Source organism: Carcharhinus amblyrhynchos, chromosome 29 (assembly GCF_965287045.1).
Source record: "Carcharhinus amblyrhynchos chromosome 29, sCarAmb.v2.hapA, whole genome shotgun sequence".
NCBI lineage: Eukaryota > Metazoa > Chordata > Chondrichthyes > Carcharhiniformes > Carcharhinidae > Carcharhinus > Carcharhinus amblyrhynchos.
The window spans coordinates 10,136,231-10,147,678 of record NC_137352.1 but is presented as its reverse complement, the minus strand read 5'-3'; the positions used below and the strand labels follow the sequence as shown (position 1 = coordinate 10,147,678).

The following is an 11,448-nucleotide window of genomic DNA, read 5'->3' as shown; positions in this document are numbered from 1 at the left end:
CAGTGTTCCCAGGTCAGGTATAGCCAGGGTTAACGGTAGAACAAAACTCCCTTTACTCTTCAATATGCAACTCTGGACTAATTTCAGAATTGCGGCCATTACAATGTCAATGTGACACACTAGCATTGAGCTTGGAGCTACTTTCTGGCAGTATATCTGAGCTGGTTTATAATATAATTTGAAGTCCAGGAAAAATACAGATCACATTACAACAGTACACATTACATTTTTTGTATGCTCTGATTTATTATGCACTATTATCAATATGCATACACATAGGAAAGCCAGTTAAACCAGCAAAATGTGACATTGTGTATCCACAATAAAATGACATTCTAAAACAAAGAATAATGAAATTAATTTCCCCCAAAATATTACAGCTTTTTTTCCTGATAGAAATAATCTTAACAGCAATAAATACATAAAGCATCGCAGAAAGTCAAATCAAATAGTGCCACATTTGATTGATAATATTATGTTCAACATATTCATAAAAACAAGGGTAGCAAATGTTGTTGGAGCAATCCTAGTTAAAGGACAGAGTAAAGAGACATTCGCTACTGTAAAATGTCCGTAAATGGCAAAAGCTACTGAATCTTCTGATCGTAAAGGCAAAGGGTCGTTGTGGCTGGATAATAATCACGGCCAGAATTCTCTGGTTGTGATACATGTGGGGCGAAATTCTCCAGGCTCCCAGCCGTGGGTTTTCTGCTGGCTTTGAGGTGTCATCCCACTGCCCTTGACAGCAGGAAGAACTAGAGAATTCTGCTGCCAGCAAACAACAACCACTTCCCGCCGGTAAATACGTGGCTGAGAGCCCCGGAGAATCTCACCTCCCCCCCCCCATGTATAATTCTGGGATCAAGTGTCAGCATCCAGTTTTTCCAGGTCAGGTATAGCCAGAGTTAAAGGCAAGGACAAAGCTCCCTTTTCTCTGTAATATGCAATTCTGTACAAAGTTCAGAGTTGCACCCATTACCATGTCAATGTGACACACTAGCCATCTTCATTGTCTGCCTGATGAAGGTTACCAGTTTAGATGGATGGTAAGATTTGTTTGTTATTTGTAGTGAAATTGTGAACATGTGCTTAATACAACAGATAATGAATGAGTGCAGAAAAAATGTGCCCCTCAGAGAGAATTACTTAAATCCCAATTAGACTGAGGATGGAATTCTCCCATAAAGTTTCTAAGTCTCATGATGGCAAGAAAGCAAGAGTGCTCTGTGCTGGTCTCTCGGCTGCCGTCCGCACCGCAATCCTTCCACACACACACACTTTTCTGGAAGAGTTGGGAGTTTCACGCCAGTAATGGGGGGAACGGGGCTTAATCCTGCTGGTGAACCCAGATTCTGAGTGCTTGGGTGCCATTTCACAAGAACGCCCCAATCATAGACTGCACAGTGGAGATGCCCAGTTAGCACTGCCGGACACTGCTGGTGTGCCATTTGAGCCCTGTCCTGGGTGGACACTGCTCAGTGGGCACTGCTTGACAATGCGCCTGACCAACCGAGGGCTTCAATGGCCTTCGAGCCCTTCCCCCAAACCCCAACCCCCCGCCCCCCAACACTCTTCAGGTGTGACTATCACCCCAGATCTCCATTCGTGGAGCTCAATAGTAAGTCTCACCATTGTTAAGCCTAAAAGCCGAGTGAATTCCATGTACTGGGCTTTGAATGGGTTGTGAATAGTTAAATGTTACATTACATACATTAATCTGACTCATGTCCTTTCTGGGCGCCATGCGGTTTGTGTTATTAGGAAGGGGTGGGAGACTTGTAAAGTATTTGGCACTGTGTGTAAAACGGATTTTTAGGAGCACATGCTATTCTATGGTACTGGCGTGATCTACTAACAGCACGGGGACGAGGTCGGAGAATCCCCCCTCCCTTAGTTTTACACTTGTCTAATAAGCACTCAGTTGAATCTAGCCAAAGTTATCTCAGCCCAAGAGCTTATCTCACCACTTTGGAGGATTACAGCCACATCTTCAAGTGCCAGTCAGACAATTATTTGTGAGTAGCTGTATCTTATTTCGAGCAGCTGGCCCATTTTAAAAAGTCCTTTCCACACTCTCTCTCAAATCTATTGTCAGGGGCACTTGTGAAATAAGGGAAACGCAATCCAGTTGAAATTAAACACAAGTTAATCGCACATAATCCATGAAACAAGGGAGGGAGATGAAAGAAATGCTGGTTGAATGTAGGGGAATGCCTTTCAACTTCTGTACAGTGTTGTATTGTTATAAATGGAGCACTCGACTGTAATCCATTTAAATGAACTAAGTGGTATCACCGCACACAATTCAAAAGATGATGTATCATTTACCATTATGCCATTGTATTGAATAATAAAGCACGCCGATTGTGGCGATGCTTGGGTAACGTCAAGCGAAATGCAGACAAGTGAAACAGCTCAGCCACACTGATACAGATTACAAAAATACAGATAGATACATTAGATTGCATGGCAATCAACTGTTCATTTCACAGAAATGATAAAGAAACATCCTTCTTCTATCTTATCCACACCATCAGAAAATCACAGATTTAAATGTTGATAAGGGTTGTTCCTTCAGAGCAATGAGTTATTGCCTTAAGAGGGACAACATGGCAATATTCTAAGCTGATGATAATATAGGCTAATATATAAATAACACAAATAATGTAGACAAACTGAAAAACCTGAGTATAAGGTAGAAAGCTGTAAAATATTCCTTTTCTTTTTGTAGGAAGCCTGCACTTCCAATTCAAAATGTTAATCGGTAGGATAAAGTCAACTTTGCAACTTTGTGGTTTGAACTCTCCTCTCCTGTCTCTCAGACATGTCCTTGAAGGAAAGTCAGTCCAGCCTCTGTTAACTCTGATCAATATTGTTGTTGGGAATGTAGCTAATGGTGGCGTTACTGGCAGACAAAATTCATATGACATTTTTCTGTCAATCATTTTAACAAAGCCATTGTAAATGGACCATTTAAAGATCGCACTTTGGAATGCCATACAAAATGCATGTAATATTTGTTCATTAAAAGCACTTTGTACGCAGTAACTTCTGTACCTGTAGCAAAGTATTTAGTTGTCTGGGTAACACACTTGTACACACGGGATTCGGAACACTCTGGCCATTGATGAAGGTTCTGTCCGCTGCTACTGAACATGTGCTGACAAGGGATTACAACACTTTTCTTGGAGAGCCCCCACCCAAACTTATTTATTCAACAATATTAATGGAGCGTTGAATTCAGCGATCAGTGAAATTCCTTAGCCAGGGCGTTTTAGGATTCCTGAAACTGAATCCAACGTAGAACGGTGAGAACATAGAAGGCTATTCTGTCCATGGCAGCTCTCAGCAAGAGGAAGCTAGCTATTCCCACTGCCCATTCCTTTCTGGCGGTCCTGATTTCTCTGCTTTTCGGAAGGGAAGTGGACGCGCAAATGAGAGCTAGGATTGAACCAGTGTCCTCCTCGGTTAGGCAGCGCAACCCAGATTCTAACCACTTGCTGCGTTAAAAAATTTCTCCTCATGTCGCCTTTGATTCTTTTTCCCTTTGCTCCCAACAATGGGAAGAATTCTCAATGACCAACACTGACCGGGCAGATATTCACTGGGATGTGAAATGTTGCTCTTACTTTGGACATTTGGGGTAAAATTTAAGAATTGAACATGATCATTGCAGTGGTTCACCCAACTCTGCTATTCCCACCCTATCAACTGAATTAGAAGTATTTCATTGGCTGCAAAGCATTTTGTGACACCCTGAGATTGTAACGGGGCTATATAAATGCAAATTCTATCTTTCTCTGGAATTATGAATTTCATGACATTATCCTATCAGGGATAAACTTGCACTTACGTTTGAAGGTAAAAAGCTAAATTGTTCCAGTGCTTTGTTGGATGGGGCACTGATGTGTTAAAATACATTGGTCGCTAAATCCGAGAATTTCTACATCAGTGCATGTTAAAATGTTCCTAATATAAGGTACATGTTCATTCCGCAGGAGTGAGGGTGGTGGGACTGAGCCAAGTCCAGGTTGGGGCTACATCTCTAAAGTGTAGCATTTCGAAGGTTTGACCCCGAGCCAGCTCTTCCTTTCTTCAGGAGATATCGGACCTGTAAGAAGATGAAGCTGTCACAAAAAGCTCAAAATCACTGATGAAATTCAACTTTACAGTGTTTAAAAATAACAAGCAAAGCAATATTCCAGTGCACCTCACTAGGCTAGCACGATGGCACAATGGTTAACACTGCGGCCTCACAGTGTCAGGGACCTGGATTCAATTCCTGGTTTGGGTCACTGTCTGCATGGCATTTGCGCATTCTCCCCGTGTCTGCGTGGGTTTCCTCAGGGTGCTCCAGATTCCTCCAACAGTCCAAAGATGTGCAGGTTAGATGGATTCCCCCAGCTAAATTACCCCTTAGTGTCAGGGGGAAAAGCTAAGGTAAATGCATGGGGTTATGGAGATAGGGGATGAGGTGGACCTTCAGGAATTGTGCGGCTGTGAAAATGCTGGGCAACCGCATTCACTTACCAAGAAAGATTTGGACCTGCTATGTGAGATGGCAGGGAAGGACAATGCCCCTCTTTTGCTGTGGAAGGCTAACCCAACGTCAAAGCAGCTGTGCAAGCTGCCAGGATACAGGCTGCAGAGATAGGGTGAATTCAATCTTGCCCTAGCTGTGGAGTTGGATGGGGGGAAGGGGAAGTGATTGGGGGGAGATAAATGAAGAGGACAGCTTCTGCTTACTGGGAGCAATGGCACTCACCTTGGCACACCTTGGGATGAAATTCAACATCACTGGGGTTGTAGGAGGTCTGGAAGTGGATTAATCATTGGTTTATAGACCCTGCCCTACTTGTCCTTTCATTGAGGGCCGTCTAGGGTGCGTAACGCATGACCAGTTTGCAATTGCTGGATTTCTCTCGCAGTGAAACAGCTGGGGGGCAGCAGCTCACACGGCACAAGCCAACACTCCCTCCGAGAGATTGCTTACAAAGTTAAGGGAGCAACCTTTCCAAATATGCACTCTTACATTGCCAAAGTAATCTGTGACACACACAAAGTGGCACAGTGTGCTGATAATACACAGACATCAGAAGCGAATTCTTCACCAAGAATGAACAAGAATGGCTGGAATTCTCCAAACTCGTCCGTGATTCTCCAGTCCCGCTGCCGTGAATAGAGATTTGTCTAAGTGCCAAATTCTCTGTTCATGCTGGCAGTGATGGCGGGGGTGTGTGAGGTTGGAGAATTTGATTTCCTTTGGCTCTCCTGCCAAAGCTGTAGTGGATGTACAGCTCGGTGCCTCGTTACTTGTTGCACTGGAAAGCACTCACTCAAGGATAGAAGTATTATGGTAGCACAGTGGCTAGCACTGCTGCCTCACAACGCCAGAGGACCCGATTCGATTATGCACATTCTCCCTGTGCCTGCGTGGGTTTTCTCCGGGTGTTCTGGTTTCCTCACACAATCCAAAGATGTGTGGGGTAGGTGGATTAACCGTGCTAAATTGTCCTTTAGTGTCCAAAAGATTAGGAGGGTAAATACGTGGCGTTATGGGGATAGGGCCTGGGTGGAATTGTTGTTGGTGCAGGCTCGATGGGCCGAATCACCTTCTGCACTGGGGGGATTCCATGGGAAGCTCCCATGGTACAATTCTGAAATGAGCAGGGTGTTACCCTGGTACGGCACAGTTGGCACAGTGGTTAGCACTGCTTCCTCATTGCGCCAGGGACCCAGGTTTGATTCCTGACTTGGGTGACTGTGTGGAGTTTTCACGCTTTCTCTGTGTCTGTGTGGGTTTCCTCTGGGTGCTCCGGTTTCCTCCCACAGTACGAAAGACATGATGGTTAGGTGTATTGCTAAATTCTCCCTCAGTGTACCCAAACAGGCACCAGAGTGTGGCGACCAGGGGATTTTCACAGTAAAGTGCAGTGTGAACGTAAGCCTTCTCGTGACTAATAAATAGGCTTAACTTAGCTTAGGATGTGACATAGAATAGCAGTGATCATTGCAAGAAATGGTAGAATATTCTTTAAAAGAAACCAACAAAGAGATCAATCACACTTCAGTTCTATCTCACCCGGTCTCCATGTTCTCCCGGTTGCACCAGATGAATGGGTTGGTCGTTTTCCAGGTTCCGAATGCTGGGGTCTGCTCCGTGATATAAAAGCAGTTTAATTATTCTCTCCTGATTTCTCTCATTTTGCAGACCAGCAGCCATGTGCAAAGCTGTGTTACCGTGAGCCTGGTGGAAAGTGGGGATTAAAACATTTGTTGAGATCCCGCATTTGCACTTCCTTTTTCCTCACCACAATTTCCTTGCCTTTTTAAGCCATTTTGCCCTCTTCTTTACAATCTCTCAGTTGAAAACAGGGCCGGCACGGTGGCACAGTGGTTAGCATTGCTGCCTCACAGCGCCAGGAGCCCAGGTTCGATTCCGGCCTTGGGCCACCAGGTGTGTGGAGTCTACACGTTCCCCCCCGTGTCCATGTGGGTTTCCTCTGAGTGCTCCGGTTTCCTTCTACAGTCCAAAGATGTACGGGATAGGTGGATTGGTCATGCTAAATTGACCCTAGTGTCAGGGGGATCACCAGGGTGGATGTATGGGGTTACGGGAATAGGGCCTGGGTGAGATTGTGGTTATAACAGACTTGATGGGCTGAATGGCCTTCTTCTGTACTGCAGGGATTGTATGAGCACTTCTATGATCATGCTTCTTCCCCTCAAACAACAGGAACCCCAAAATTAAGTATGACCCCTTAAAACAAGGTGATTGATTGTAACTTCTGATGATGGTGCAAAGGAGAGAGAGCAATCAGATTCGCAACTTATTACTACTGATCTCTCCAAAATTCCCCACCATGCTAACAGAAAACTGAAGGATGGTGATTATTGGGTAACCAATCCCATTCCGTCCCTTTTTATACTAGGTGATGGCCTAGTGGTATTATCGCTAGACTATTAATCCAGAAACTCAACTAATGTTCTGGGGACCAGGGTTCGAATCCCACCACAGCAGATGGTGGAATTTGAATTCAACTATTAAAAAAAAACGTGGAATTATGAATCTACTGATGACCATGAAACCATTGTCAATTGTCGGGAAAACCCACCTGGTTTTTACATCTTTGGACACTAATGGGCAATATACATCTATACATTGATACAACTATACATCTTTGGACACTAATGGGCGATATTACCATGGCCAATCCACCTAATCTGCACATCTTTGGACACGAAGGGACAATTTTACCATGGCTAATCCACCTAACATACATACTACAGGGCAGTTTAACATGGCCAATCCACCTGCACAACATTGGAGATGAGAATGATGACCAGTTCCAGTCATTTTTTTCTTGTAGGGGTATTGTTGGCTAAGACGATATACCAACATGTCACTACAGGTTATCATAAACTGACATAAATCCTGGAGCAGATAAGAAACCCACACACACACAAAAAGTCACCTTGTTGTTTTCTCCATCATATTTCCATGCGTTTCTCTGGCATGAAACCTGATTACTTCCTCAAGTCCATTTTACTTTGCCCTTATTGGAAAAGAACCATCTACCACTTGGCATGGTCTACAGTAGCATAGCTGGGATTAAAACCCACTGTAAACCAAGTGTGAACCCCTTGCTCCACCATCCCTGTTCTCACATTGGACCTGTACCTTCCTAGGAAGATGAACGGGATAATTCTTATTAATGATTCTGGGCACGAATGTACAAAATGTATTTCTTAATTTTAAAAAGGTTCTGATTTACAAATGCTTATCTGTAGATCTATCTCTTGCCTGGAATATATGGCAGGTGAGGAATGATATGGATGTTTAATCTGACATGACTTTATCTGCCATTTATTGCAAATATGTTATTACCTCAATTAAAATACCAGGACAAGTAATTTCATGTGAGTGCATTAAGCTTGCTTATACTGAAATTGAGCAGAGTAATTACGGGGCATCTGTTTTTAAATATCTGGAAGTTAAAGTGAAACAACTCATGGTTAAGGCTACCCTTTAGTTTTTTTTTAATAATTTGTGGGACATGGGTGTCGCTGCTGACCAGTATTTACTGCCCATTCCGAGTTGCCCTTGAAACTGAGTGGCTTGTCAGGCCATTCCAGAGAGCAGTTGAGAGTCAACCACGTTGCTGTGGTTCTGGAGTCACATGTAGGCCAGACCAGGTAAAATGGCAGATTTCCTTCCCTAAAGGACATTAGTGAACCGGGTGGGTTTTCCCGACAATTGACAATGGTTTCATGGTCATCATTTTTTTTTAATTGGGAGGATTAGTGGGTTCAATATTTGGGGTTTGTGGATTCAAATCCAGTTTGAGTGGCTTGAACACAAAGTCTGAGCCAACACTTGACAGCAGTGCGCAGGGAGTACCGTACTTAAAAAGTCCTGTCTTTCAAATAAGGGCACAACTCCACCTGCCCTCTTGGATGGATGCAAAAAGCTTCTGTGGTATTACTTAGAAGAAGAGTAGGGGAGTTCTATGTGTTTGGCCTATATGAATCCTTCAACTTTTCTTCATTCATTCATGGGATATGGGTGTCCTTGGCTGGCCTGTTTTATTGCCCATCCCTATTGCTCATCTAACATCATTAGATACAGAAAATGAGTCATAGCAACATAGAAACTAGAAGCAGAAGTAGGCCATTTGGCCCTTCAAGCCTGTTCCACCTTTCATTTTGATTATTGCTAATAATCAAATTCAATATCCTGATCCCATCTTCACCCCATACTCCTTGGTGCCTTCAGCCCCAAGAGCTATATCTAATTTCTTCTTGAAATCATGCATTTTGGCCTCAACTACTTTCTGAGGTAGTGGATTCCACACATTCACCACCCTCTGGGTGAAGAAATTTCTCCTCACCTCAGATCTAAAAGGTTTTTTGATTTGATTTATTATTGTCATTTATTGAAATACAGTGAAAATTATTGTTTCTTGCATGCTATACAGACAAAGCATACCATTCACAGAGAAGAAAAGGAGAGAAACCTGAAACAAAAGCAGAAACTGCTGGAAAAGCTCAGCAGGTCTGGCAACATCTGTGGATAGAAGAACAGAATTACCAGGTGGGATTTTCTGGCCTCACTCATCGTGAAATCAGAAAATACCACCCGAGGTCAACAGATCTTTCCATGGTCTGCCTTTTGCCTGCTCCAATTCCCATGGTGGGTGGGATGGTAAAATTTGCCCCAACATTTCTAATCTTCTTCTGAACTTTGCTTTTCTGTCCACAGGTGCTGCCAAGTCTGCTGAGTGTTTCCAGCATTTTCTGTTTTTGCTTCAAGAACACCTCTTTGGTTATAAATTGGTTTAGGATGTCCTGAGATCATGAAAGAGACGATATCAATGCAAAGTCTTTTGTTCTTCCCTCAGATAAAATAAAATATCTGTTGCTGATGGAGTTCAAAAGGAAAATGACATGACTTTGATTTCAAAATGGGCATAAACAAAAGGCTTTGCACTGAACCTGATGCCTTTATCAGGGGTGGTGGATCTTCCATGCCAGGTTTCATGGAAGCGGGTTGAAAGTCAACGCCATTGCCCCTTGAGTAAAATGAACATGCGGCAGTTTCAACTCAGTTCCTAAGTCAATGCATAGCACAAAGCAGCCCTCCCAGTTATAAAAATAGCTGGGAAGCCTAGATTCGGGCAAGAGGAAATAGGAACATAGGAAGAGGAGTAGGCCATTCAACCCCTCGAGCCCACTCAATACGATCATGGCTAATCTGTGGCCTAGCTCCATGTATCTGCCCTAAGCCCATATCTCTTGGTAGCCGTGCTCAATAAAAATGTGTCTATCTCAGACTTTAACCTAACAATTGAACCAGCTTCCAGCATCGTTTGAGGAAGAGAATTCCAAATATAGCCCTATTCCCATAAATCTCCCGTTGTGCTAAATTTTGGATTAGACGGTACCTAAGGTTACACATTCACTCATTAAGATCATCATTAAATTGGCTTTAACCAGATCAGGCTTGTTCCATTTTAAGGATGCATTGACGAAGACTAACATGTAATACTGCACATTAACATCAACAACTCAAATGTTTTGATAGTAAACAGATGCATTCCAATCCATAATGAGCCTTTCTCCCCAGATCCTGTTACTGGTTTAAGTACACTGGATTTGTTCCAGTCAACAGATAGTTCTATTTGTACAGATCTGATTACCACTCCTTTAACATTCTAGATTAGTGCCAATCTTTAATGGAACCCGTCCCTACAGGCTGATCGCACACACCCTTCATCTCTCTGCTTTTTTTCTGGGACCCCGTGTTGCTGGAGTTTCATGTTTATACTTCCTTGCATATACATGTTCCAAAAATGAACCAGTTTATCCATAATCAGCCAACATGAAACACAAACATGCTGCACACTGCCCTCATTCCGTTCTTGAAACAATTGTATTTCTTGTGAGAACAAGCTTTCCATGGAACCAGCAAATAAGAGGAGGAATTACTCCGATAGGTAAGTATTGGAGTTATGCAGGCACGGTGGCACAGTGGTTAACACTGCTGCCTCACAGCACAAAGGGACCCTTTTTACCCAATCTCCTATGAATGATTGATCTTGTACAATAAATAAGCCTATGGTATCATCATTATAGCATCATGACAGAAATAAGTAATAATTTAGTACGTTGGCACAATGGTTAGCACTGCTGCCTCACAGCGCCAGGAACCCAGGCTCGATTCCTGGCTTGGGTCACTTTCTGTGTGGAGTCTGCACGTTCTCCCCGTGTCTTTATTGTGACTAATAAATAAATAAACTTTAAACTAAACATTTGTGAAGCATTTTTATGAGCAATATCCCACACTCTAAAAGAGATTTGCAGCTTTTACCATGTTCCTTTACTGAGTGACCAGAGCAATCATTCCCTTTTTATTCTTTATGTTATTCATATTAAAAGGAAAAGAGAGTTATAAAAATAAATGCTAATCATACTAAAGTGGAAAGTATCAGAAATGCACAGGATAGTTAGTATTTGGGACATGGAAGTATGTTTTTGGATGAAGAGTAAAGAGTAATATAAATTAATAAAGCTGTTAAAAATACCATATCCCTCAGTTTTAAAGTTTATTTATAAAGTTTATTTATTAGTGTCACAAGTAGGCTCACTCACATTAACACTGCAATGAAGTTATGGTGAAAATACTCTAGTCGGCACACTCTGGCGCCTATTCAGGTACACTGAAGGAGAATTTAGCATGTCCAATGCACTTAGCTGGCACATCATTTCGGATTATGGGAAGAAACTGGGTTGCAATCTGTTGGCTTCTAAGAACTTCAACACTCACTAAATAATGCTTCAGTCCTAAAATTATACCAGTTAATGAAAGTATTCCAGAAGCAGTATAATTAAATTGAGATGTTAAACCGTTTCAGCATCCAGCTCCATATATTATTGTGTCAATCTGTG

General features: G+C 42.7%; 1 protein-coding gene across 1 annotated transcript in view; it reads right to left on the bottom strand.

Moving 5' to 3' along the window:
• Positions 1–3,286: 3,286 nt before the first annotated feature.
• The window catches only part of LOC145359843 (NF-kappa-B inhibitor delta-like), a 45,972-nt gene continuing 37,810 nt past the window's right edge, over positions 3,287–11,448 (bottom strand). The window contains exons 7-8 of the mRNA XM_080214634.1: positions 6,083–6,247; positions 3,287–4,111 (exon numbers count right to left, since the gene is read on the bottom strand). Coding sequence (XP_080070760.1) covers positions 4,046–4,111; positions 6,083–6,247 — 231 coding nt within the window. The 3' untranslated portion in view covers positions 3,287–4,045. The remainder of the gene's footprint in view (positions 4,112–6,082; positions 6,248–11,448) is intronic.